General features: G+C 49.2%; 1 protein-coding gene across 1 annotated transcript; it reads right to left on the bottom strand.

The window, feature by feature from the left end:
* Positions 1–483: 483 nt before the first annotated feature.
* On the bottom strand, positions 484–27471 carry MMEL1 (membrane metalloendopeptidase like 1). Its single transcript, XM_054175823.1, has 23 exons — positions 26621–27471; positions 26326–26489; positions 20966–21025; positions 20138–20299; positions 19615–19695; positions 19068–19163; positions 17940–18058; positions 17258–17323; positions 15270–15404; positions 14644–14733; positions 14248–14384; positions 13671–13764; positions 12866–12994; positions 12505–12603; positions 11630–11713; positions 10716–10819; positions 8898–8956; positions 6696–6815; positions 5599–5732; positions 4743–4808; positions 2366–2461; positions 1613–1689; positions 484–1338 (listed from the first exon to the last, which is right to left on the bottom strand). Exons 1-23 carry the CDS (start codon positions 26668–26670, stop codon positions 1239–1241), a joined length of 2322 nt encoding a protein of 773 aa, XP_054031798.1. The 5' UTR covers positions 26671–27471; the 3' UTR covers positions 484–1238.

Below are 27471 nucleotides of genomic sequence, written 5' to 3' on the forward strand. Positions count from 1 at the left end.
GAGACTCTGGAATAGGCTGCCCAGGGGAGGTTGTGGATGAACACCTTGGGGTGTTCAAGGCCAAGCTGGATGAGGCCCTGGGCAGCTGAGTCTAGTCAAGAGGTGCCCATGGCAGGAGGGTTGGAGGAGATGATCCCTGAGGCCACTTCCAACCTGAGCCACTCTAGGATTCATTTCTGTGCTAGACAGAAAATCCTTGGCTGGGAGAGTATTTGAAATGCACTGTTGAGTGTTGTCAGTTTAAAATGTTCTCATGGCATGAGGATGCTGAGGAAAGCCACCCAAAACTCTCTCTCAGGGATTGGCTAGGGTGATGTTTTTACATCATTTTTATTACAAATGAATGCTTGTTACATTTTCAAGTGTAAATACTGAAAAATAGCCTATGGCAAAACCAAACCAAACAAAAGGCACAGGATTAAAGAACAGCTTAATTGTTTCCATGGATACATGTTTGCTATTTGGCAAAAAAAAGAGGAAAAAGTCTTTTATACACTTTGTACAAGAGGAAACATCAGTGGAAAGCTCTCTCTGCAGGCAGTCCCTGCACTCTGAACCAGAACAAGAGAATCTGCACTGCTCAAGCAAGAGCTCTGTCTACAAATGCCTCAGGTGAAGGGCAGGTTGCAGTTGTTCTTTGGAGCAGAGGAGCTCAGGTGCAGCCAGCAGGCATCTGAACACAGAGCTGGCTTTGTCGTGGCTGAGGACAAGCAGAGAGCTCTGGGCAGAAGGCAGTGCCCAGAGTGCAGGGCTGCAGACAGCACAGGAGGCCAAGCCAGCTCTAACCTGAATTTGGGAAGAATGCACCAGAAACTGGGTCAGAAGGCTGGGAAACAGTCCAGGGAGGCAGCTCAGCCAGGTCTGCTGAGTCCTCAGGAGGTGTCAGATATGAAAGTGATTGCTCCTGTCTGAGAAGTGAAGAGCTGGGTGTTGGTTGTGGTGTTTGAAGTCTTTGTGACCCTGATGTGGCATCTTGGTAACAGTCAGGACGTGGCTGGAAACGGTTGGTTGCATTCTGGCAGGTGCTGCGGCTCTCAGCACAGCCCAGAAGCCGTGGAGATACCCAGAGACCCCCCCAGGGAGCCCCCAGAGCTCCAGTGCTCGTTTCCTTCATGCTCTCCAGCAGCTGCACCGTTGCCTTGGCTGTGGCTGGGTGGGAGAACATCAGGCACATCACTGGCGAGAGCAGTTTGTTGTGTCACCAGAGCAGCTGTCGGCCTTGCCAGGGCTCTTTTTGGTTACCAGACTCTGCACTTGTCTGCAGGGTGCATGGCTGTGCCTTTTTTACAGTGGAACACCTCTGAGAAGGCTTCAAAGTTCTGCAGAGATCCCATCACCCTAGAGAGGGAGAAAGAACTAACCATGAGGACAGCACATGGAGGTGGCTGTGCTGGAGGACAGAGAGCCTTGTCCTCTGATCAGCAAATCCAGCAGGCCAGGAGCAGGAATGGACCTTCAGCAGCATGCTGCAAGCTGGGGCAGCTTAGTCCAGGCTTCTCTTGTCAGATCCTAGCTGGCAGCAATGAGCCACTCGCTGCTCCTGGGCTGGACTGGTGCAGGGCTGGGACCACATCAGTGATCAGTTAGTGATGAAGTGGTTTGTGACACCCACCTGTATTTCAGAGGGCTGTGGACATCTGTCTTAATTGACTGGCTGGCATATTCTGGTCTGTAGGAACCACACCAAACCTAGACAGGGAGGATTCACCATTAGTGAGCCGTCAGCAAAGGGAATTCCATCTGGGGAGCTTTTGAAGTTTGTCCTAAGAGCCACCCCCATTTGTTACACTCCAGGTGGGGAAGGTTTTATAAAGCAGGCAGAATTGGGATAATTTATTTAATAATTAGTCTTTATGAAGCTCTTGGATAGGTTCTGATGCTTGGTGGATGCCCTGGTTCTCTGTACCCTCATTCCAGCAGGGTTCAGTAGTGCCCTCAGAATAAGCTATTGAAACTCTTTATTACTGAACTTTTCCCATAGAGCCACAGAATGGTTGGGTTGGAAGGGACCTTAAAGCACATCCAGTTCCAACCCCCTGCCATGGGCAGGGACACCTCTCACCAGCTCAGGTTGCTCAAGGTCTCATTGAACCTGGCCTTGAACACCTCCAGGGAGGAGGCAGCCGCAGCCTCCCTGGGCAACCTGTTCCAGAGTCTCCCCACCCTTACTGGAAAGAACTTCTCCCTCATCTCCAGTCTCAATCTGCCCTCCTCCAGCTTCAATCCATGTCTGTCTTGAGGACCTTTCAATGAATACTGAACCACTGTCCCAGTGGAGCTTGGTGCTGGTTTTCTTGCTGACCTTTAAGATAACCTAATCTACACTCGCCTGCAGCGTGGAATGGCTGCGTCCAAGGGTTCTTACCTGGGCAAAGTTGAGGAAGAAAAGCTGCTTGTGGGACAGATCCAGGCCAGGCAACTTCGGCTCCTTCCCTTCCCGTTCCAGCCATTTTAAGTAGGCCTAGAAATGATCAGAGACTCAGTTCAGAGGAGCAGCAGGACAGCCACTTCAGGCACATTGAGTGTTTTGGAGGGTGTTTTGGGGTGAGAAACTCAAAGGTTGGACCAGATGGTCCTTGGGGGTCTCTTCCAACCTGGCACTGTGATTCTGTGGCTCTAGTCACAACATTCATGAACCCAGCATCTCCTCCCTTCTGCACTCTTGCTGGTTTTACCTTAATACCAAGAGCCCAGCTGGTTTTAGTGACCAAGCTGCCATCAGAAATGCTCTCTTGACTTTCCTAGCAGTGAAAGTGAAGCACAAAGATAATCTGCGTCTGCCTCTCAGCTGTGGTGGTGATCTCTGAACTGGAAACTGCCACCAAAGAGTTAAAAATGCCAAACCTTTATATGGAAGTGGAGTTTTAGAGCTATTGGTGGCCAGCTGACCTACACTGGGAGGTGCTTCCTGTGTTCTTAGAATCATTAAGGTCCAGCTGGGAAAGGTGAAGCCAGCTCCCTTCTAGGTAGTGTGGAGTCACTTGAAGCTCTTTCTTTCTTCAGCAAGGTGGCACACAGTGCTTCAGCAGGAGGTGTGCCACTGCCCTGAGGGGCTGCTGGTTTGCAAGTGGGCACAGAGTGTGGCTGCTGATCTCCTGTTTCAGTAGAGCTGGTGATGAATATTAAACCTTAATGCTACAGAGGCTGAATGCTCATCGCTGCTCACCAAACCATCAGCTTTGACTTCTTCTGTAGGAATTTGTGTCTGCAAATACAGTGTTAATTCCTCCCCAGGGTTCCATGGTGAGGATTCAGGTAACTGCTGATAAAATAGCAGATAATCACCTTGCTCAGTGTTAAAGCCATTACCTGGGGTTGTTGCACATTAATTGGGCAATTTTCCCTTTTTTTTTAAGGAATATTGACATAATGGAGACAAGCTAATGTGTCCTTGTGCTGCTTCATTTCAACCCTTCCATTACCTTGTCCCCAGCTGCTGAGGACACACAGCAAAGCACACAGCACAGGCAAGGCGGAGCTGAGGGGAAAGCCACATCCAGCCCCACAGCAGAGCAGAGCAGGCTGCGTGCAGCGGTGTCACCACCCCAGCACAGCTCTCAGAGCCAAGTGCATGTTCCCTCTAAGCAAGTAATTAACGTTAATGACAGCCCCCAGAGCTGGGATCTTCAGTTCAGATTCCTGACAACTCAGGATGTTCTCCTACAGACACCCTCACTCTGCTGCCACTCTCAAAACAGCAGAGAGGAGAAGTTTCCCCACGACATCTGCTAGGATTGTTTGTAGGAGAGAACATTCTGTGCTCAGCCTGGAGCTCCACGTGGCAAGAGCCTTTGTGCTGATAACTCCTGTGAGCCTAGTCATAAGGGGGGGTTGTAGACCTGGAGGATTAAAGATATTGGCCTTCCCCCAGTCGGGAGGCTGACTTCCCCTGGTGGAGCAGGAGAAATACTAAAGCCAGGCTGATCAAAGCAGTGTCCCAGCACAGTGTGGAGGCAGTGCTCTGGAACACCACTGGCATTAAGGGTGTCCAGCAAGAGGACAAAGAGAATGGTTTGAAGCTAAGGGAGAATAGCAGACTGGATCTCAGGAAGTTCTTCAGTGTGAAGGTGGTGAGACTCTGGAGCAGGCTGCCCAGGGAGGCTGTGAATGCCTCCTCCCTGGGGGTGGTCAAAGCCAGGCTGGATGAAGCCTTGAGCAGCTGAGTCTCATTGAGTGTGGTAATAAAGCCTGGACATTTGCAAGCAAAACTTCAGTGATGCAAAGCACCCAGGCTGAAGGCCTGATAATGCTTTTAAAGTGTCTTGTCTGCACACCCTGGCTCCCAGGGTTAGGCAATGCACCTACTTTTCAGTGTGGTAGCTGTCTTTGAGTTGTGTGTGAGTGCATCTTCAGGGAAGGTTGTCCCAGGGCTGTTGAGAACAGAGATGTTTGGTTAAAGCAATGAGTGCTGGATGTGCCCAAAGCTTTGCTTGAAGAAACCATCAAGAGCTGACTTGTCTGGGTTGAGTTTCTTGTCCCTTTCTGCTGTTTGTTTGTTTTAAGGCATGGCTAAAACCTTTCTCCTTGAGTGTTTAGTAGCTGATGCTCTGCTGCAGTGATGAGTGTATATGAGGTGTCCCTGCCCATGGCAGGGGGGTGGAACTAGATGATCTTTAAGGTCCCTTCCAATCCAAACCATTCTGTGATTCTATAACTTGTTAACTGTCCATTTTTTTTCCTGACAGAAGAGGCCACAGCTGGACCCAGGGGCACAGCTCACTCACACTCTAGCTGGAAGTTACCTTATAAGCCTGTCGGACTCCTCCGTTATCTGCAATGTTTTCTCCTAAAGTGCTTATTCCACTGATCTGTAAAAGAATCAGCACTCAATTACTCCAGAGGCAGGAGCATTAGCAGCCCTAAGAGCCATGAGCTGAAGCAGTCATACATCACAGACAGACCAACAGTGGTGTCTGGAATAGAAGTGACTTTGTGCTAGGGGAAAGAAAGGAGAGAAGAAAAGAAATGGAAAGGGTGAAAGCTGCAGATGGGAACAGACAGAACAGAGACTTTGCTCTGCCCCTCTACTCTGCTCTGGTGAGAGCCCACCCCAAATCCTGCCTCCAGGTCTGGTGTCTCCAGCATGAGAAGGACGCAGAGCTGCTGGAGTGAGTCCAGAGGAGGCCATAAAGATGATCCAAGGGCTGTGAGGACAGGCTGAGGGAGCTCAGCCTGGAGAAGAGAAGACTCCAGGGCACCACAGAGATGCCTGAAGGGACCCTACAGGACGGCTGGAGAGGGACTGTCCAACCTAGACCATTCTATGGTAGCCTGAAAAGAGTGTGGGCTGCTGGGCAGAGCTCATGCTAGCAGGACTGACACCAGACTTCCCCACTCCTCACTAAAAACACCTCATAGGGTCTGGCAGCAGCACACACAGGTCCAGCTCACCATTCCCTCACCTGCTCACAGGTGGTTCTGGGTTCCCAGGCTGCACTTGTATCCCAGTTCACAAGGAACAACCCTTGTGCCTTCTTTCCAGCACCCTGAGCCTGTGCTGTGTGGGGTTTATGCTTATCCTCCGCAGAGATCCCCCATTCACAGCCGCTCTCTGTCGAGCACCCCCAGGGTGTGGAGGTGTTGGGGTTTGGCACTCACATTTTGTCCCCCTGCGAGCTCCCAGGTGTAGTTTCCATACTGATAAACCATGCAGCGAGACTGCTCCTTGAAATGCATGGCAGAGAAGTTGCTCCACCAGTCAAACATGTTGCCATCTTTATCAAAGTTCCTGCCTGTGGGGAAATCCAAGGGGAAAAAGGGAAGTGTGCAGTGTGTCAGAGCAGCTGCCCTGCCAGTGGAGCACCTGCTTCTCATCTGAGCTGCTCTTCTCCCCTCCTTCCTCCTGCCCTTTAGGTTCTGTGTGCCACACAGAAAGGGCTTTGGCACAGCTGATTCTGCTTTGGCACAAGACAACGGGCAAGACCAGTTGCAGCCCTCTCATCTCTATCCTCTCCTTTTCCCTGCTTTCTGTTCACTCAGCACCAAGGCTTGGTTTGGTTTTATTCCTGACTAGATTATGCAGACATCACATACCCACAGCTTCCCACCCCTCTGAAGTGGCCATGCTGCTGATTCCGTGTGCCCATGGGGCAGAGCTGAGCTTCCACAGAGAATGAATTACCCTGCCACAGGAGAAGAAAGCTGGAATGGCAGTCTGGTGTTTGTGTTCTCAGCTCTCTGGCCAGAGCACACTTTGCTCTGCTATAGAGCTGATTTCTGAGGCCCTGTGGTGGGACTCTCTGGGGTCTCCACAACATTAATTCACTTGTAAGCAATTATTTGCTCTCTGTATCAGAAGGGAGGTTTTGCATTCTAGACAGATTATGAAGTCAACTAATTACAAATGTTTGTGTTGGAAAACAAAGCCTCCTGTGATTTCAAGGCACTCCTGCTGGCTCATCCATCCCAAGAACACACTTTGCAGGTCTCATTCTGCTTTAGGAGCCCACAGACCTGTCTGCACCACACTGCTGAGGGTGTCAAAGTAACAGCTGAGAGCTGTTATCGACTCAATTCCTTTTTAACAGCTGCTCACTTCTGGTGTGACCTGCTTGGGCAGAAGGGGAGGTGAGGAGTGTGCTTCCCAGGAGCAGCCTGTGCTGGTGTGTGCACAGCCAGCCCGGGCAGAGCAGTGTGTACCTCTAATTCCTCCCAGGGCAAGCAAAAGCACAACATTTCCTCAGTCCTCTGCTCACCATTGTCATCAAAGCCGTGAGTAATTTCATGCCCAATCACCATCCCGATCCCTCCGAAGTTCAGGGCTTGAGGTTGGTGCTTGCTGAAGAAAGGGGGCTGCAGAATCCCAGCAGGAAACACTGCAGAGATGGGGGGAGAGAGAAGGAGACCCTGTGAGGCAGCTTTATTTCTGCTTTCCTCACAGGATTGCTGGGTTTAAGGGCCAGGAAGGATCAGAAAATACGAAATGATCAGAAACAGCCTCATGCCTCCCACGGGCAGTTGTGCCTCTCTTGACCAAAGGCAAAGGGGCAGTTAACCAAGGTTTAATTGAGCACCAAGCTCTCTCCTTGATTGAGACCCAAGCATCACTGACACTTCAGCTTCAGCCTGGCTTGGTCCATGTCTGCTGCAGAGAGCCAAGGACAAAACGTTTAGTAACTGAGAGAGGTCCAGTTTGTGTTTCAGAGCCCTTTAATAGGGGCGCTAATGGAGGCTTTAGTGCTGCGTGTCTGTTAAGGAGAGGTTAACAATCGCGTGCTGATTGCCAACCACACTCCACGTGTGAAACACAGCAGGAATTCCTGCAGAGCACTGAGAGCACTTGGACGCCAGGAGAAAGCCTGGGCTGCTTCAGCCTGCTGGTAAAGGCCTTGTCTGGGATCCCTGGGATTTAGTCTTCATCCCTTCTGCGTTAAGATGAAAAGCAGTCAGCTCCTAGGGGAATTAAGACTGCAAGCAATTAAATCTGATAAGACACTCCCTAAGAAATGGGATAGAGAAATTGGGTGGCAAATGTTTTATTGAGAGACCAAATCCTCACTGACTCTATGGAAGGCTTTACCTATACAACTTGGGGGAGAAATATCTAAGAGTAAAATAGGAAGCAGCAAGGCAGAAGCAGGACTTTCCTCAAACCAGAGACAGGAAGGAACAGGATTTAACTTGCAGCTCCACTACTGGGGTGGCTGTGCATGAGATTTTTGGCTGGTATATTCATCTTCAAATTGATTCATCCACTTATTTCCCTGTTAGTTAGAAAAGCAAAGCTGCAGAGGAACTGGTCTGCTTTAAGAGCCAAGTTCCCTGCCTGGAAAGCTGGCTCCCAGCTGATCATCATCAGCACTAAACCAGTGTGGATGCAGAGGGAGCATGAGGCTGGCTGCAAGTAGAGCTCCAGGATGATGTGCACCAGCAAGCTGAAGGAGCATCCTGCAGTGGCTGAGGGAATGGCCACAGCTTTGGCTGTACCCACAGCATGGAGCTCAGTTGGAGCTACACAAGGGTAAGTCAGCTCCTTCTGATGAGGCCAGAGGTGAATGATCAGCACTTTGGTGTTTCTGCTTTTAGCAATGATCTGTGGTTTCCTCTGGGACTGTTTGGGTTGTTTTCTCTTTCTGGTCTGCCCTGTGAGCAGGGTGCAGCTGCTGTCTGGTCAAAAAAAGGCAGAGATTTTTTCCTCTTGTGGTATCTGACAGTGCTTGGAGAGGAGATCTTGCTGGGAATTTGAGTAAATGCTGCTTAGTGTTTGGTTGCTCTCCAGTTTGGGATGCTCAGACTCTCAGGTATCTGCAGGCTTAACCTGAGCTTCTGGCCACCTGCACCAGCTCAGAGATCAGGGACCATGAGAAGGATCTTTATGGCTTAAGTCTGAGGCTCTTCTCTGCTAAGAGCAAGGAAGTTCAGCCCAGCAGCCCTGCAAAACCTCTTAGAGCTGACAATCTGTAACCAAAAGCAGGTTTCTGTAGTCTGGGCTGGCTCTTATCAATCTAATTTCCTTGCCATCTGTACAGAGAGCAAACTGGAGAGCTGCCCATGTGTTTATCAGGAACGTGGAAACATGAGTACAAGCAGCCCAGGATACACTGTCAGCTTTCTCTGGTCTCTGGAGCTGGCACTGGGGTGGTAGCAGTTACTGTCTCAGGCTTTCAACCACCAGGCTGTGCCAGTTCCAGTATGGAAAGTGTGCCTGCCAAGTGGGGGGAGAGCTGAATATTCATCAACAAAGCAACTGCTTGGAAAGAGCAGCCTGGTGACCTTGCCCCACCTTGGGTTTCCACGGGGCCAGCCTGGTGACCTTGCCCCACCTTGGGTTTCCACGGGGCCAGCCTGGTGACCTTGCCCCCCAGTTTCCACCAGGACACAGGCAGGTTTGCCTCTGGGTAGCAGAACTGCACCCCTGGGTGCAAAACAGGAGTAGGCTAAAGCTGCTGTACACCTACCTATCTGGTTCCGATTGGGGGAGTAGAATGCATTGACCACTGCAGCTCCAATTATCCATCTGAAAATCAGAGTTGCACACAAGATTAAGGCTCTTTCTTTCTTTCCTTTTTTTTGGTCAGACATTCTTTTAAATGCATTAGTATTAAAAAAATAATCTAGGTTGCATATAAAGGAAGGACTGAGGTAGGGAAGGAAGGTGCCATGGAACACAACTATAATGAAATAGTAATGCTAGGAAATAACTGGTGGCAAGTTTCTGGTCACCTCTCATCCAAAACAATACCAAGTTCAAGGGAGAAATACTTTTACTCTTGGATATTGATTCTGGCTCCAGGGTTGTCATCTGTCTCTGCAGACAGACTATAAGAGGCAGCAGTGATCTGTAACACAGTTTGTGGATTAAGGACACTGAAGCTGTGCAAGATTTGGGTGGGTTTTTTGCTACGAAGAGGACCGTGGCTGAGTCCTCAAGAAGTGAGGGAGCAGAAAATGGGGGGGAAAAAAAAACCCCAAACCCTGTTGTTAATTAGCTGACTGATCAGAAAACTCCCTTGGTGAATTATTCATCAGCAATTCCCAGGGAGGTTTCCAAGTGCTCCCATTTTGAGTTGAAACCACTCCAGAGGAAGAGGGATATTAAAAATGAATAGAGCTTTGTGACAGTTAACTTTGACTAATGCTTCCTTTTTGGAGGGGTTTTGTGTTTGCTAGCTTATGAGTAGCTCTCTCATTTTATGGTTTGGGAAGAGGTGCTTGAAATTTTGATTGGAATCTCCTTCCCCTTTGCCTCAAGACCTTCTCTTCCAGCATCACTCAGGCTGGAAGCCCAGCAGTGAACACCACCACATCAAACCAGCATTCCCTACTTCTGCCTTCCATTGCAGCATCTCTGTCACTGATGTATTCAGCAGCACCTCTGCCAGTAGCTGTGTTGGGGATGTCCAGCTCAGGAAGCTCACTGGGCTATTAGAAGTTCAGATTGGCTAGCTCACAGCTCTGGAAACCAGGTCAGATTCCAAGGCACTTGCTGCTGAATGTGCAAGGCAGGGCTTCTGGGATGTCTCTGTCATGGACTTGGCAAGAACTCAGCTGCACTTGAAGGGTTGGAGGGCTCATCCTGGTGATGCTGTGTGGTACTGTGGTGCCAACTGCTCACCCTCGAGCTGTTAGTGCCAGTTTATGGACATGCCACTGGCATTAGGTTGTTTCAAACTAGCACTAGCTGAGGATCTGCCCAGAGTGGAGAACTGGTCTGTAACAGCTAGGGCAGTGCAGGCTGAGACCTGAGACTTGCTCAGGATGCATTTGTGGAGTCAAAGAAGGGGTCAGGAAGCAGCTAAATCCTCACCTGTGCCAGCAAGCTCCTGAAAAGGACATTTTAGACTTTACTAAGTACAGTGGGAAATAATGGCCTGGAAATGGACATAAATTAGAGCTGCTGCTCAGCTTCCCAGGTTTGGGCATGTTTCCAACAGAATTCTGGCCAGAATTCTTTCAGCTGTCTTGGTTTTATCTTTCCCCCTCCCCTGAATAGAGACTTTCAGAAGCTCCATCATTTCACTGAGCTCATCTCCTCCTTGCTGAGCTGTCAGGATGATCTGTCACTGCTTTTGGGTTAAGTGGCTGCAATGTAATATCTGAATGTGAGGCAGCTTGGTGAAGGATGAAAGAGATTCCAAGAGAAAGGGATGGATTCCTACCACAAGCAGCAATGAGCTACTTGGTTAACTCCAGGAACCAGCTTGTAAGATCTCAGGAGCTTTCTCAGCTCTCCACTGCCCAGGGGTGAAACACAGTGAGCATGATCAGGCACTTACATGTCTTGGTCAACTCTCTCTCGAAGCTTTTTCAAGCTCTTTTGGGCTCCAGCTCTCAGGTTTTCCAGGATGTTTTCAAAGTAGTTGTGCTCACTGAAGTTTAGCTAAAACAAACAGCCAAAGGTTTCAGTGAGCTGTGCAGAAAGAGGAAGAGAGCTTCTAAACAAAGAATGGGTTGCAAGGCATCACTTCATACTCAGCTCTTTGCATGCATTTATGTGTTAATGTTTGACACAATCCATTTTGTCCTGGCCCTTGGAAGGGACAGTTCACAGCTATCAGTTTCTAGGGTGCAGGAGTGCTCCAAAAAGCCACCCCTTGAGCTCTCTCTGTCCATTGCTCCATCTGCAGCAGAGGCAAGATGTGCTCATTCTCTCCTGCCATTGGAGGCCAGGCCAGGTGAGCTCAGAGCTCCCTTTGACCTCTAAATCTCCTATCCCCACCTGCACCAACAAACCCTCTGGCCAGCAGAACCTGCAAGGACAGGCTGAGGGAGTTGGGGCTCTTCAGCCTGGAGAACAGGGAGACCTCAGAGCTGCATTTCAAAATCTGAAGGGGACCTACAGGAAGGCTGGGAAGGGACTGCAGAGACAGGGCAAGGAGCCATGGTTTGAAACTGGAGCAGGGCAGATTAAGGTTGGACATCAGGAGGGGAGGATGTTCTGCATAACCTGAGTGGTGAGGCACTAGAACAGGTTGCCCAAGGATGTGGTTGAGACCCCATCCCTGGAGACACTCAAGGTCAGACCTGATGTAGCCCTGTGCAGCCTGATCTGGTTGGATAGGTCCCTGCTCTATGCAAGATGCCCTTTGAAGGGTCCCTTCCAACCCAATGCAGTCTCTGTGTGTGGATCAAGCAGCAAGCAAATAAGTGTAGGCTGGGGCACTTGGTGAGGTATGCAGAGCATACTTACATTGGCATACTCCTGGTCTAGTTTTTCATTCTGGTCTTCCAAAATATAATCTGGATAGCCAATTTGTTCTTTAATTGCCATTGCCTGGAAGAGAAGAGTTCAATGTTGCCTCTTAATTGTGGTTTTTGTTTGTGTGGTGGCTTTGATATTTCGATACATGGAACAGTTGTTGTTCCTTTCTGCTATTGTCTACCTGTTGGTGAGAAATTGGATGCAAACATTGAAAAGCTCTTGTTCAAAAGTACCTCATGGCCTCTTCCATATGCACCAGAGTCTTCCTCTCATGTCCTGGTGTCCAGCCACCAGGCAGACTTGCAGGTTGTACAGCACCATTCAACAGCATTGGGCTCGACCCTCATTTAGTGGCTTTTTTTCCATGCTATTAAAATAGTGCTGATGGTCCTGAAGTCTGTGAAAAGTTGTCTCTGGGGGACTGCACCATATGCTGTTGCCATTCCAGTTGATGCATTTGGTGCCATCATCTCATTTGGGTCATGGTTCACAAGACTCATGAAAGGAAACAGTAAAGGTTGTGAGACTCTGGAGCAGGCTGCCCAGGGAGGTTGTGGCTGCCCCCTCCCTGAAGCTGTTCAAGGCCAGGCTGTGTGAGGCCTTGAGCAGCTTGGTCTAGTGGGAGGTGTCCCTGTCTGTGGCAGGGGGATTGGACCTGGATGATCTTTTAAGATCCCTTCCAACCCCAACCATTTTAGGATGTCTGTGAGCCAGCAAGGGATTAACGAGGGCAGTGTAAGAGTGTGATGGATAACAGGATAGTCAACATCAAAGCTTCCTCCTCTAGAGCTGGGAACAGTGGTGCTACAAAACTCCACAGACTCATGCTCATGATGGAACACTGCAGCTCCCTTACTGCTGACCTTCTCCCGAGCCTTCTCCTTCGAGGCCTCATCCATCCACTGCAGCTCATCCAGGGTCTCGATGAAGGCTTCGCGAATCTTATCTATCAGGTCTCGGACCTAAAGGAGAAGCAGTGACAAATCAGTCACCCCAGGCACGGCTAGGAGGGGTGAAAAGCTCCCTACTGAAGGATGATGCTCCCCAGATTCAATGTTCTAAACCATAATACTCAGCACTTAAAAGTTCTTACACCTTCTGACTCTTGGCTGACCGGTATCTTAAATGGGGAAGGGGGAAGAACCAGGTTGGGAGCTCAGCTGGAGGAGGAGGAGGGCTGCAGACATTGTGGATGTACAGTAGTATGAAGGGTCATCTACATACCATCCTCTTGCTCTCACCAGCAAATGTCTCCCTGACGTACATTGCCCCCACCGCGTTCTCCATGTTATTGTTGACGTAACTCACGCACTCCCTCCAGCGAGCCTCCTCCAGCGTGGTCCCATAGAGTGCCTGCAACACAAACCACCCCAGCATGAGCTCTGCCCCTCCTCTGACTCGCTGCCTGCAGAGGAGCTTCACCTCAGGGAGAGGTTTTCCCTCTTGTGGTTGCTGGTCTTAGGCTCCTTTGGGGTCTCTGTGACAACGTGATGGCACTCTGTGGACAAGGCTTGGTTTGGTGAGTCCTGCAGCACTGAGGTCCATGGTTTCTTTAGGAAGAGAGGAGACATGGACCTGCTGGAGTGGGTCCAGAGGAGGGCCACAAAGGTGATCAGAGGGCTGGAGCTCCTCTGCTATGTGGACAAGCTGGGAGAGCTGGGGCTGTTCAGCCTAGAGAAGAGAAGGCTCCAGAGAGACCTCAGAGCTGCATTTCAAAATCTGAAGGAGACCTACAGGAAGGCTGGGGAGGGATGAAGGCAATGGTTTGATAGGATGAGAGCAATGATTTGAAACTGGAGCAGGGCAGATTCAGGAGGAAGTTCTGCACAGGGAGGGTGAAGAGACACCGGAACAGGCTGCCCAGGGATGGGGTTGAGGCTCCAGCCCCGGAGACATTCAAGATCAGACTTCTTGTGGCCTCATGCAGCCTGCTCTAGCAGAGGTGCCCCTGCTGAGTGCAGAGGGGTTGGACAAGGTGCCCTATGGGGGGTCCCTTCCAACCCACTGCCACCTGTGACCCTGCAAATACCTTCCTGTAGCTGGCCCGAGCGTCCTTGAACCGCCGACTGAGGCTGCTGACTCGGTCGATCACCAGTCGCCAGATGAGGTAGTTCTGGATGGTGCTGGGGGGGGAGCAAAGCTGAGCTTAATCCCTGTGAAGAGCAGCAGTAGTGCAGGCAGAAGTGTGTGTGTGGGTGCTTCACTTTGAGGGGAGATAAGGAAGCAAATCACTGCTGCTAGTCCTGAGTTTCACAGCATCTGTGGGGACCTGCTCTTACCAGGCTGGCTGGCTGCAGAGGCCCCCAGACTGAAGCCTTTGCAAACATCTCCCTTCAGGCATCTATTTAGTTTTCTTTTTCCTCCTTGAGTGTAACAGGAGCTAAACCTGTGATCATGTCTCCATTTCCCCCCCCTCTATTCAACCTTTTCTGACCAGATGAGACAGGCAGTACCACAGGACTTGGGAACCCTGGGGTCTCAGAAGCCACTTTTGGGTGGTGTCAGAGAAGCTGACAAAAGAGTTGTGGCTAGCAAGTGCCCCAGATAATTCCCACTTCCACACCACCTCCAGGCCTTTTGCCTTGGCTGTGCTCCAGCTTCCTTACCTTGCTGAGTATTTTGAGATAATGGCTTTCAGCTCTTGCAGATAGGGAATGCCATAGACAACCACCTCCTCTTCGGGGTCAACCTGAACACTTACTGAAGACATCACACCCTGGATGAAGAAGGTCCAGTTGAATTCCTAGACAGACAGAAAGACATGCAGCAGTGCCAGGTGTTTTAGTAACTGCCTGGGCTTTCTGCAGGCTGTGGGGTTGGATGTGGCTGAGGTGGTGCTCAGTAGGAAAATGCTTTCTAAGAGACTCTGAGGAGGAGATTAATAATGGGAATAATTAGCATACTACTTTCTTGCAGCCCAGATAAATTCACAAAGCCATTTCCAAGTGGCATGGTAGTGAAGGGGGAGGCTGAAATGGTTAGAGTGCTCATTAAACACTTACATTCAATGCAAACTTTTCCTGTAGCTCTTTTAAGGTCATTTTGTTGTACAGCAAGGTCACATCATGCCTCTCTTCTGCTGGGGTGGTTGCCTGAAGACATTCACAAGGTTATTGCTAGAATCAGCTGGCACAAGTGTCCATGGCTGAAATCACACATGTGCAGGTGCACACATTCACATATCATTTAAGCCCAAACCAGTTTCTCTTGGGAAAGATAGCTACATTTGATGGTGCCCAGTGCTGTTTAGTACAGGAGCTCAGTAATATGCTGAGCCTAGCAGTGCCCTCTTTAAGCTCTTGGAGATTCTTAGGGTGCTGTAGACTTCAAAGCACACAAGGGAGCTAGCCCTGGTGTTATCTTAGTGTGTTCAGCAGCAGACAGGTCACCCTGCTTTGGAAGCCTTCCCAAGATAAGAATGGCTGGGACCACAGCAGACATCACTGTACACACAGAGGCTCTGATTTCTGGGCTGCTCATGGCACAAGAAGTCCTCTTCCCCCTGCTCCCTCCTAGGGCTTTCTGCTGTGCTGAAAGCTGCTGCGTGGAACAGCAAAGGGACTCTCCCCCCTCCTCCCCCCCCTTGCCCCCAGAGCATCCTGAGATGTTCTCCCATTTCTGCACTCACATTTGCAATCTCTGTCTCGAGCTCCATAACCTTTGCCATTTCCTCTTGGACAAAGGAATCATCCTTCGACACATTCTTGTCTTCCCGGATCATTTTGGCAATGGTGATCATGAACTGCAGGTAAGCTTCTCTCACCTGCACACAGGGGCCAGAACGCAGGCAGCACTGTGAGGAGGAGGTTTGCTGCCCAGCATTTCTCATTCACCAAACCATTCTTCTTCTTCTCTTTTAGCTTCACAGTGTGCCGTGACAAGCTGGGCCCAGGGGGGCACAGCCCCCAGCCCTTGCTTCCAGTGCCACCCCCTCCCCTCCATTTTCCACCACTGCAGTCCCCAGGCCCTCAGCTCATCCTGGAACACCTTACAGTGCCAGACTCAAAAAGCAGTGGAAGCAGCACTTTCTGCTCCCCTGTGCATCCAGCTCTGGGGCACTCTCAGAGTGACTACGTGAGCAGAGAGAGGGCTCTGTGCTTTGTGCCCCACGGGAGCAATGATCCCTCCTGGCCAAACCAGGGCAAGCAAGGCAGGTTTAAAGTCTCTGAAAGCAATACCATAAATCCTCTGAACTCTGCTGTTGCTGTCTGAAAGAAAAGCTCTGTCTCAGATGGCTCCCAGTGATACCTTTGCTTTATTTCCAGTGGGAGGGTATGGCTGTGATTTATGCCCCAGAATGTGCCTTGAAAAGAGATTTGGCTGGTGAGGGAGTGCTGATCTCTGATACAGGAAAGTTTAATGCTACCTATTCTTCTTGTATGCTTCTCTTCCTCCCATAGACCTTGGAAACCAGATAAATACAGCAACTGTTGTGAAATTGAGTCTGGGCACTTACATGCTGCTGCTGATTAGTGTTTTGGGGCTGAATGCTGAGGGCTTAATCAGGCCAGACTCCCACAGGCTTCAGCAGGAGATTTGCCAAAGGATGCTGGACTAAGCACAGGGGGAGTTTGGGTCATCAGTTTGGTTCATTGTCTGTGGGAAGTGAGCTGTTAAATAGCAAATAAAAAGGGGGTTGTGTCTCCTTCTTATTCATTAAGATTAAAAACACAGCCTTAGCCCTTCCTCTTTGGAGCTTCAAATGGAAGCTGTATTAAGTAGCACTGGTTTTCTTTTGCTGATTTAGGGTTGTCTGTCTACTTCACCTGATTTTTCCTACCTCCTACAAGCCCATATAAGCCTGCCTTACATGCAGCAATGCATCCATATCCTTCTCTTCTACTGCAACAGCTTCTATCTAGGTGACACTTGACAGAACCCTTGTGCCAACAGCCATCTGCAGCTCCCAACACAACGCCGTGGAGCTGCTTGGCATCACCAGACAGATTAACAGCAGCTGGCACTTTGCAGAGGTGTCCAGGAGGTGTGGAAACAACCCCATGAAAACTTCACAGGCCTCTCTGTGAGGCTAGGTTGCACATGAGCACATAGTCAAGTACACTGAAGTCAGAAGAAAGCTCTCTCTGCTGTTTTCCTCTGCCCTTACAAGCAGCAGACAAAAGGCTCTAAAATGCTGATTGTTGTCTCTCTCTCTTCCCTTCCATTCGCGTTAGGAAAATGAGTTTGATTGTTGGGCTGCAAGTACTCTTTGTTGCTGTGGCATAGCTGAGGAAGAGAAAACCAACCCCAGCAGTATTTTCAGCTTGCAAACTGCTAAATGATCTGGTTGAGGTTTGCAATAGCTTTCTGTGTCTTTGTGAAAGACCCCCCTCTGATTCGCTCTGAGCATTGGCAGGGAAAAGCAGCTAGAAAATCTCTCACAATTTCCATGTAATTGGGGGAGAGAGAGGAGTAAGTGGGAGCAGCTTCTCCCTAGCTCAGTATCTGTTCCATTAATACAGCTCTGGCTGCTCCAGGGAAATATCAGTGACTGTCGCAGCCTCCTTCTGATCATCACACAGCATGAGGAACCACACTTGAGTTTTCCAAAGCACAGGGCTGGGTAATGAAGTTGTTTTGGTAGCAGGTAGTAAACAAATGACAAGGGATACTTACTCTTTGGTAGTTGCCCCCATTAAAGTAGTAATCCCTGGATGGCATTCCTAAACTTGGCTGGTCAATCTGAAGGGAATCATACATTAAATTCTTTAGTTAGTGAGGAAGAGATGTCCAAAGGTAGCCTTGAAAGGCAACCTGAAATGCTGCGCTTGCCATGGTGCCCAATGCACTCTGAACAATCAAAGAACTTCAGCTTTCCAGGGACTGAGGTGAGATGGAAAAGACCACTTCTGTCTCTGGATTTCTAGGTAAGCACAGAGTGGATACTTAGTGGGAATCATGAAGCAACATCTTTCATTAACCACTGAGATCCAAGGGTACATTTTAAGCAGCTGAGGGAAGAAGCTGCTTGACCTGGGGGCTTAAACCCAAGGTTTCCTGCTCTGTAAGAAACCTCACCACCATTTTGCAAGTCTCAAGAATTGATAACCCTTAAACACTGTAAATCAGCAGAGGTCCATTGGCTGTTAGTCCTTTCACTGGAATAAAAATTACGCTGCCATAAAGTGCTCCCCACCAGGGCCTCTGCAGCAGAGCTGCCACTTGGGGTACAGAAGGGCTGCAGGCATTTGTGCACTCCTGCTGCTGCTGCCTTATGGAAAGCTGCTTTGTTTGCAGTGTAAATAACCATCCCTTAGGATCCTGGCCTCTAGATAAGTGCCAGCAGTGTTTCTCTTACATAGATGATGTGTCTGCTGGAGTCCCTGTCGTCGTTCCACACAAACATGTCAATGAGGACACGTTTGTTAAATCTGGAGTTCATGATGGAGAGCTTCTCTTCCATGCTCCAGCTTGGCTCTGGGAGATACAAAGGGAAATGTGCATCACTTATCAATAGGCATCAAGAGGAAGCTCTGCTGACTGTTTACCAGCAAGTTGCTGAAATTGTTTAGAACCAGCCTGGGCATGACTGAGAACGTTCGTAGAGGATGTCCCTTTATAGACAAGAAAGCTGGGAAGGGACTTTTTCAAGGGTTTGTGGTGATTGGATGAGAGGGAAGGGATTGAAGCTTGGGGAAGGCAGATTTAGACTGGAGATTAGGAAGAAATTCTTTCCAGTGAGGGTGGGGAGGCACTGGAACGAGATGCCCAGGGAGGTTGTGGATGCCTCCTCCCTGGAGGTGTTCAAGGGCAGCTTGTATGATGCACACCAGCCTGGGCTGGTGGGAGGTGTCCCTGCCCATGGCAGGGGTTTAGAAGTAGATGATTTTCAAGGTCCCTTCCAACCCAAAGCATCCTGTGACTCTCTGCTTCTAGAGAGGCTGGGAATTGCCAGACTGTTCTAAAGTAATTAGTAAATGATTTTTTATGTATATATGCAGTTATAGAATCACAGAAACTGCCTGGATTGGGAAACCCTTTAGACACTTTTAAGACCAGTGAGTCCAATCATTAACCTAACACTGTCAAGTCCCTGACTAAACCATATCCCTGAGCACTATGGCCACAACTGCCTGTGCACAGCACAGATCACCACCTCCTTGCCTACTTAGGCAGTTATGTGCCAAACCCTAATCAATGCACAGGCACCAGAGCACAGTCACAGCAGGGTTATTGCTTTTGTTTTCATTATTCAGGTTGCTCCTTTAGGTTTCTGTCTTGAAATGTGCACTGCTGACGAATGAGATCTGACAGTCCTGGTATGAAATGTGTGCTTTCTGGTTTGCACAGATCCCTGCATGCCAGGCCTGTATGAAACCCTGACTTTTTATCAGCAAACCAGGATCTGATTCACTGACAATGCTCTCCTTAGTGCAGCAAATGCTTCTGAGTTAACACTGCTGCACTCTTCCAGGCACACCATTACCTTTGGTCTTATTCCAGTCAGCAGAAGCAACTGGCCAGTCTCCAACTATCGTTAGGGCCTCTAGCAGAGGCAGTGAATCTCGTTGCTCTATAAGACCTGAGAGAGGAGAAACAAACATCATATTGTGTTCATGGGGTGGGGGGGAACCAAAAAAGAAAGACAGGTAATGGCCCTGACAGTTTGAATCTGAGACTGAGCTTGTCAGAGCAGAAAAGGAGATGCCATGAACCTATCTGTCTCCTACATTAGTCTTCAGGACAATGCTTTGACTTTGGTACCAGTTTTGACTGAATCAGTTTGGCAAGGATGGAGGGAGAGGGTTTTGCACTCAGAAGGGAAGGCAGAGGTGGGCAAACAACATCTGCCCTCTCTGCAACCCAGAGTGTGTGTGTGTTAAGCCTTGAGGAGGTACCAAGGCATCTCCTTTCACCTGAAGGTGAGCTTTCCAAGCAAGGCTGTGTGGGTTAGGTAGAACCTGGCTGGACTTTTGCTTAGGAGAACATGGACACTTCAGTACACTTGAACAATGGAACAAGAAGAGACTCACTCTCATTCATGCATGACTTGTAAAGTATCTTAGCTTTCTGAAATGCTTCTCTGTCCCCTTGATCTGAAGTCTCCAGCACACCTGGGGAAGGAACCATTGTGGTGAGATTTTTATTTGGTTGGGTTGGGTTCTTTTGTTGCCCTGGAAAGCTTTGATCTTTTCATAGAAATCACAGAGGGTACAGGGCTGTGATAAATACTTGGTACTGTAGGCTTTAATTAGTGTGAAACTGGAGTGCTCTTTAGCCCTGTTAAGGAGCTGTTGATGGAAAAAGTGTCAGGAAGAAGGAGATGCACACATCTTGGCTTGCTCCTTTTGAAGTCACCTATGGCTGATATTAGTTTGCAGTGGGAACAGGATGTTCCCATAAAATTGGTGTAGGAAGAGATGTAGAGATTAAAGGACTAGAGAGGGGGAAAATGGCAATCAACACTTCTCTGGAGGTTTATTTCTCAGTATAATGTGCAGTAGATAACATCTGAAGCTTGGTATGTCACTGAGGTCAGAGTAGCCTCCCTCCTACCTTTCAGGATGATCTCCAGCTCGTCCCTCAGGATGTCAAAAATGCTGTATCTGGAGCTGGTCTCTGGGATGACGTGGTGGTTCAGCCAGCCCCCACAGGCATACTGGTAGAAATCCTTGCAAGGGTCAGCTGTTGGGTCCATGTTCTGGATGATTCTAGCAGCTAGGGAGCAAAAGGGGAGAGCGAGTTCCACAGGCTGCTCAGGAACCTGGCATGAGGGCACCTTGCTTGTGCTGCTTACAGTGGGTAAGTCTCGTTCTCATGTACCCCAAGGCACAGGATCCTGTTTTCTGCTTAAAAATGCCCAGCTTAGGTTCCTACTGATGAAGCCAGTGTTTCTGGGTGCAGCTGGGAACATCAGTGCTGGGGTCCTGCCTCTTTTGAAGTCAAATATAAGAAGGTGAAGAGCCCCACGTGCAGGATGTGTTCCCTTTGGATGCGCATTTCATCTCAAGGGGTTCTCATGCTTCACAGCTATTGGTGTTGGCCAAGCCACATCCTTGTGGCTCCAAGTCAGAGACTTGTTGACCACACTGGCAATTTTCCTGAGCTCCTTCCTTAAGATTTATACTCCCAGTGACAAAAAGTATATAGAATGGAGGAGTAAGAATAGTTTTTGTTCTCACTCAGTGTTTACACTTGGAACTGTACTGGAGGGCAGCTGCACCTCCTGCCTTTGACAGTATTAGGAAGGTGTTTCTGGCCCCAGGGGAAACTTCAGTCCTTTTCAACTTTTGCAGCCTGAAGTGCTGTTTATGGAGGTTTAGTAGGACTAACACCATGTAAAACCTCCCCTCTGCAATAAGCATTCACAGGAGCACTCATTACCTGCTGTAACACATCCAGGTGTGGTACATATGGTGCCTGAATTGGTGCCATAGTGAGTGCCTGCAGGGAGAGGAAGGAGCAAGCAGTTAGAGTGAGTTGTTTTGGAATGAAATTGCTACCCAAGTCAGTTGCCAGCAGCCCAACCTCAGTGACAGCTCTGTTGTTTTAGAGCTCTCTTGCTCTGAAACTAAACCACTTGCTCTGTTTTCAGTTTTAGAGGCAAGTGAGGGAATATTGGTACCAGTGAGAGATGCTAAGTGACAGCTGTGAAGAAATCTCTGATCTGCAGATTTAGGAGGAAAATTAATTTGGAGCAGCATTAAAAGAGTCTTGGCAGTGAATGTGAAGTCTGCTGGGAGGAGAATAAACCCAGGCTCTTTTTTTCTACCTGCAGTTTTTCTGAGACACACTGAAGTGTGAGATCCCTTTCTAGGCAATCTACTAAGATGCTTTGAGCATCTGGGCTCTTCCATGAGCTTCAAAGATCGTGACAGAGGTTCAAAGGAGGAGCACAAGTCCATAGCTGGATTACTGCTTTCACACTCTTTGGAGTCACAAAGATCAAATTTAGGGAAAGAAATGACTTCTCTAAGTGTCTGGTGGGGTTTTTTGGGGGGAAGCTGGCAACAGATCATGTTTGGTCAGCATTTCAGGTATGCCCTTTGAGGCTACTCCTTGCTGCTCAGCAGAGAGGTTGTCCCTTAATCACTCATGTTCAGGGCTGATGAAATGGTGGCTCAGCCTGTGGAGCTGTGTTCAAATCCACATTCTGCCTTTGAGATGAGCCTGGAGAAGTCCAGGGAAGCCCTTATCAGTGATCTCAGTGCTCCCAGGGCAGTACAAGCTGTGCTGAGAGCTAATGGGTGTAGCATTATCAGCTGGCTCAGCCGTGACACGAGCACACCTCTAGTCAGACATGGATTTTGTTCCTTTAAAAGCTTGGCTCGGCCCTGGTCATCACCTCCCTCAGCAGCTGTAAACAACCAGATGTGGGAGCTCTGGAGACCTTCATGACTTGCTGGTTTCAGCCCACAGAGCAGCAGTGGTGTGAGGAGGGATTTGAGGGAGCCTAGGCAGTGAATCCTTAGCATCAGTGTTTTGCTGAGACTTCTAAAACATGAAGTGTGCCTCTGTGTGGGGATGTGGCTCTGTATGGGCACCCCAGCACACAAAGTGTTACTCTTGGCTGTTAATTTTCTACTTTGGTGAAATTCTTCCAGTGAAGAAGCTCCACCAAACAGTTAAGCACTTCTAATGCATCAGTGGTGAGCAGAGACTGAAACAGGACCTGTCCCTAGCTCTTATTGCCTGGTGCTCTGCACCAGGGGTTTGACAGCTGTGACTGCACAGGCTCTTCATATGAATTCACAGCCATAAGTCCTGCAGCAGAACTTAGACTGAAGCCTTTGTACACAGACACAGGATTTTTCATGCTGGCTACTAAATTGGAGGTGTTTGTGGTGCTGGTCAGGCCACTCTTGGGTGCTGTTCCCCACAGAACTGGAATGGGAGGGAGCTAAGCACCCCAGCTTGAGGACTGGCTTGGCCTTGGCCACAAGGAAGTGAATTTTGCTGTTTTAATTTGTGAAACTCAACTAGCTCAGCATCTGCTTGCATTAAATAGCTACATGGTTCCACACTGGGCCATGGAACCTTTACAGCCTTGCTTGCCAACAGGATTAGCCACTTTTGAAACTTTCCTTTGACCCTTGCACTAGGATGTTTGAGAAAAGAGTTACTAAATCCCTTCCAATGAAAATAAGGCTTCTACACAAGGACAAACAAGATTACAGCCATTCAGATAGGAATAAAACAGTAGGGAAGAAAAGAGGGCTTTGAAGTTCATCAGTGGAAGCAACATAAAAAGCCCCCACTGTGACTGGGAATGTCACATCCAGGGTTCAGCTGAGCTGTGCTGGGGCAGCAGATCTGGGTTAGAAGAACTCCCTTAGTACAGTTTAGTATCTAGCAACTGTACATGAGATGAGCAAAATACGTGCAGGCATGTGAGGCTTCACACAGGGAGAGGAGGCCAGCTGTTGTTCTTGGTACCAGATGAAATGAGAGCCCACTTTTGGAGTTTCCACAGTTTCTGATCATTTCAAAGAGTAAAAACCCTGGAAGCCCAGAGGATTTCTCCTCCTGGTAGGGAGGAGAAACTAGTAGTTAGTTATGGAAAATGTCCTTGAGAAATAGCAAAGGGCAAGGTGAGAAAGAGACAACAGTGGAAGAGTGCTGCACTCCTGCCCTTCTTTCTCAGGGACCGAGCAGGACTTACAGGAAGCCTTTTTTCTTTAGCCAGAGCTTCTTTCTTTAATAGAACTTGACAAGATCTAACTTCAGTTCTCAGAACCCAACAAGATTGCAACTCCTCACATTCTCAAGCCCTTGTGATTGTGGAAATGTAACTGAGCTGTGTAAGGAGGGAAGCCACATCTGGCTTGAGACCTTGGCTGCACACTCAGGGCTTTCCTTCCTCAGAGAGGGCCACCTGTACCAATGGCAGTGTCTTCAAACGGACTCCAGAACACAAGGATCTGGTTTTATTCCACTTTTCTTATCATTTCTTGCCTACAGTTGATCTATAAGCATGGCTGAGATGGAGATTCCTGTAAGCATCAGCATTCGTGAGTGCCCACTCTTGCAAGACCTGTCACTCCACAGTCCCCCTTCATGTTCACTTGGAGCTGAGTGCAAGTGAGAAGACTCCTGCCACCCAAATGTCGTCATCTCACAACTGCTCTGCTCACAGGTTGCACCAAAGGGCATCTTGCCCAACTTCCCTGCAGTCAGCAGTGACACCTGTGACAAGAGCAGGCTGCCCAGGGCCACATCAAGTCTGATCTCGGAGCCTCAACCACATCCCTGTGGGTGGTGCAGAACTTCCTCCTGATGTCCAACCTAAATCTGTCCTACTCCACTTTAAAACAGTAGCTGCCACCTCTTTAAATTCTCCTTCTCCTTTGGACAGCTGCCTCATTAATGAACATTCATGAAGTCAAAGGGTGAGCAGGCATCACTCTAGGAGTCCAGCCACAGCTCAGCCACCAGCATCCCCAGGGACTGGTTTAGAGAGTGTCCCTGGAGAGCAGGTTCTTGTGAATCTGTTATTCAAGTGCACATTAATTGCATTCCCAGCACAGGAAAGGCAGCAGCATAATGGGGCTGTTGGAAACCTGCTCTCAGAGCAAGGTGCTGTGAGCTCTCTTTATTTGTTTGCAGGCTGCCTGACAGGATGGAGCAGAGCTGCCTGAGTGTGGCTCCAGCTTTCTAGCAGCCTGGCTAATGGCTGTGGACAGGGACAGCCTGTGGGGATGCAGGCACACACAGATTGTGAATCTCACTTCTGAGAAACCCTACAAACCTGGAAGGCAGAAAGTGACCAAAATATCAATTAAAGGAATAAGGTGGCTGTGGGGCAGGCAGGACCAGCAATGGGGTGAGAATGGAAGGTGTCTGGAGAAGTTGCTGACTGTGACTTGATGTGTCAGCTCTGATAAGTGCTGAAGTGTTCTTCAGGCTGTAACCTTTCCAGCAAGTGATGAGACTTGGAGGTCAGGAAATGTTTGGAGAACACAGCTGAGAAGGAGCTGTGAAAAGGCTGCAGAGCTGTTTGTGTGGGTGTGATGGAAAGATTGAGAGCATGGTGGATTCAGATTCAAACCCAAATGACTTCAGTTCTGTCTACTTCCCTTTCTGAGATCACCCAAATACTGCTCTGCTGTCCTTGCTGTGTTTTCTCTGTGCTTATTTAGATGAGGTGTTGTGGGTATAAAAACTTCTTTGGATGCCAGAATTGCTCAGACTGCTTCTAGCCCTGCAGAAGTGTGTGGCTGTGAAAGCTTTGGTGGTTTTCTAGTCTGGATTTATAGACAGAAATGAGCATGAACGTTCACAGGTGTTGCTGCTGTAACCAGGGGCCTGGGCCATGCACCACAAGATCCTTCTGCAAGCTACACAGCAGCAGAACAAAAATGCACTCCCTGACCACCACCAAGCCTATATATCACTTCATACATAAAAAGAGAGAACATAATGCAGGACAGGGAATCCTTTTGATCTGCCATTAGTTAACTACTTATTTCTTAGAACCCTGTCTGAATAGAGTCCTTCTGGTGAAGGATGTGCAAAGATGAAGTGAATCTGAATCATGGATTGCTCAGGGCCTCATCCAACCTGGCCTTGCACAACTCCAGGGAGGGGGCATCCACAACTTCCATGGGCAACCTGTTCCAGTGTCTCCCCACCCTCACCTCTCAAATCCTTTATGCATGCAAGAAAAAAAAACCACCCAACCCCTTCTGTATAGTTCAATATTTTGATACAGAAACTCCTGCCCTAGGACCTAGCTCTGGGGAATTTCTTTCCTCCTGTCTCCTGGGCTATCAACTTCCTGATGAGTATTGTGAATACTCAGAGATTTCAGCTGACACTGGAACAGCTGCTGGCAAAGGAGCAAATCATAGAAAGGTTTCTGTCATGAATTATTACTCAGAATTGTGCAGTGTTGTACTCCCAAGTGCTGAAGAAAGCAGTTCTCTGCAGGCAGGGGATGCCGAGGCAGTGCACGGAGGAAGCAGTTTTGCTCTTCATGCTGCTTAGTTTTATTCTCTTTGTGTTTCAGCAGAGCTCTGAATGCAGGAGGCATTCATGGAAATGCCAAACCTGAGGCAGGTGCTGCTAGCAGTCATGCTGGCTGCTCCACAGGATTTTTTTAAATAGGACTTTGCACTTGGTGTGCTAGAGGAAAAAAAACTTCAGTTTTGGGCTCAGTGTTCTGCAGTTCACATGTAGGCAAAGCACCTCAGGGTGCTGCACCTCACTGTCAGGTTCCTGGGTAGGCATTTGCATGAAAGCCACTCAACCAAATTTCACCCAGAGATCAAATTGCCTTTGGTAATGTTGAACAAAAGGTCTCCCATTCCTCAGCAGCAGGCTGGCTTTTTATTCTTCAGACTGCAATAACCAATCTCCCCTTTAGCTCTGCCAAGCAGCTGTGCTTTACAACTCCTGCCAGAGTCAGTCTTGACTCCTATTAACCAAGGAGATGCCCAACCTGCTGCACAGACACACACCTTGCCCTGCTAAAACAGTGCAGTGGGTTTGCTGCCTCTGTCAGAATAATGCTGAGTTCAATCAAATCCACAGAACTAATGGAAAGTGCAGAATCTTACATCACACAATTCAAGGATGAAGTAAAATCCATCTCTGTGCATGAGCTTGGAACAAGGCAGGGAAGCCAACGTCCCTCACAGAGGTGACCTCACTGTTTCCCTGTATTTCTGCTTTCATTTAGCTCTGCAAAAAGCCTCCTGTGCTGTTTGCAGAGGGAAGAGGAGAATTATTCCCAGGTTCCTTACCTCTGCTGCTGGCATAGAGGATCACCAGGGCGACCAGTGCACAGGTCATGAGGAGCAGCAAGACAGCCAGAGCGATTGCCACAAAGCTCCAGGATTTCTTCCCAGATTTTGTTGATTTCTCCACAATATCCATTTGACTCTCTGATTTCCCCATTATTGTCACTCTAAATCGAGGAGGGGAGGGTAAGAAAGAGTTAAGAGCACAGCTAAATCAAAACCGAGATCAATACACGACAGAGCAGGGGGAGAGGAAGCGGAGTAAAAGCAAAGATAAAGAAAACTTCCAAATTATTACATGTATTTGTCCATCTGATTGTCCACTGATTTGCCAACCTCATTCTCCATCTCCTGTGCCTATCAGGTTGTCTGCACTCGGGGTGTGTTGCTGAGGGGCTGTTCTGGGCTATGCTACCCCAGGCTCTCAGAGGTGCAGTGTCAGAACTTCAGGAGCCTGCTTGGAGAAGTGTGGAAAAGTCTCATGACCAGGTTGGGCAACTCCTTTCTCCCAGACAGGGAAGGAGGGGGGAAAACTGCCTTCTTCCACCCCCCACTTCAAAAAGTAGCTTGCTGTTCTGCGGAATGCTCCTCCGTGGACGTTCGCAGGTCCGTAGAGCTCTGTTAACAGCAGCAGAATCCAACCAGAGATCCCTCCAGGTGCGGGCGCCTTTGGGCTGTGTCTGCTCCGTCCTCAGCGCAGATGAAGGGTTTGGGCAGCAGGGCGCTCCTAGAACAGGTATCAGCTGCCAGGTCCGCAGGAGTTGGTGACCTCCAGCTTCTCAGCCTCCTCAGAGCCATGCTCAAAGTTCGCAGCTCAGCCCTGTGCTGTCCCCAGCTCCGGGCGCCGGCTCCCGAGCAGCCGCGGGAGGAGGGGTCGGAGCGCAGCGCGCACAGGGCTGGGCGCTGCGAGCCTGCAGGCAGCACGAATCCGCTCTGCTGCAGATTCTCAGCTTCCCCTCAGCGTCCTCCAGCTTGTCTGCAATCCGCCACCAGGTTGTTTGGCTGCTGCGCTCCCAGGAGGGGCGCGAAGGGGCAAAGCTGCTGAAATCCTCTGTCTCCGAGAGCATCGGCAGCTTTGTGAGGGCAATACAGAGACAGCTTTGGAGAACACCCTGATTTATGGGGCGGTGCAGGCTGTGCCTAAGATTC

Source organism: Dryobates pubescens, chromosome 33, assembly GCF_014839835.1.
Source record: "Dryobates pubescens isolate bDryPub1 chromosome 33, bDryPub1.pri, whole genome shotgun sequence".
Taxonomy (NCBI): domain Eukaryota; kingdom Metazoa; phylum Chordata; class Aves; order Piciformes; family Picidae; genus Dryobates; species Dryobates pubescens.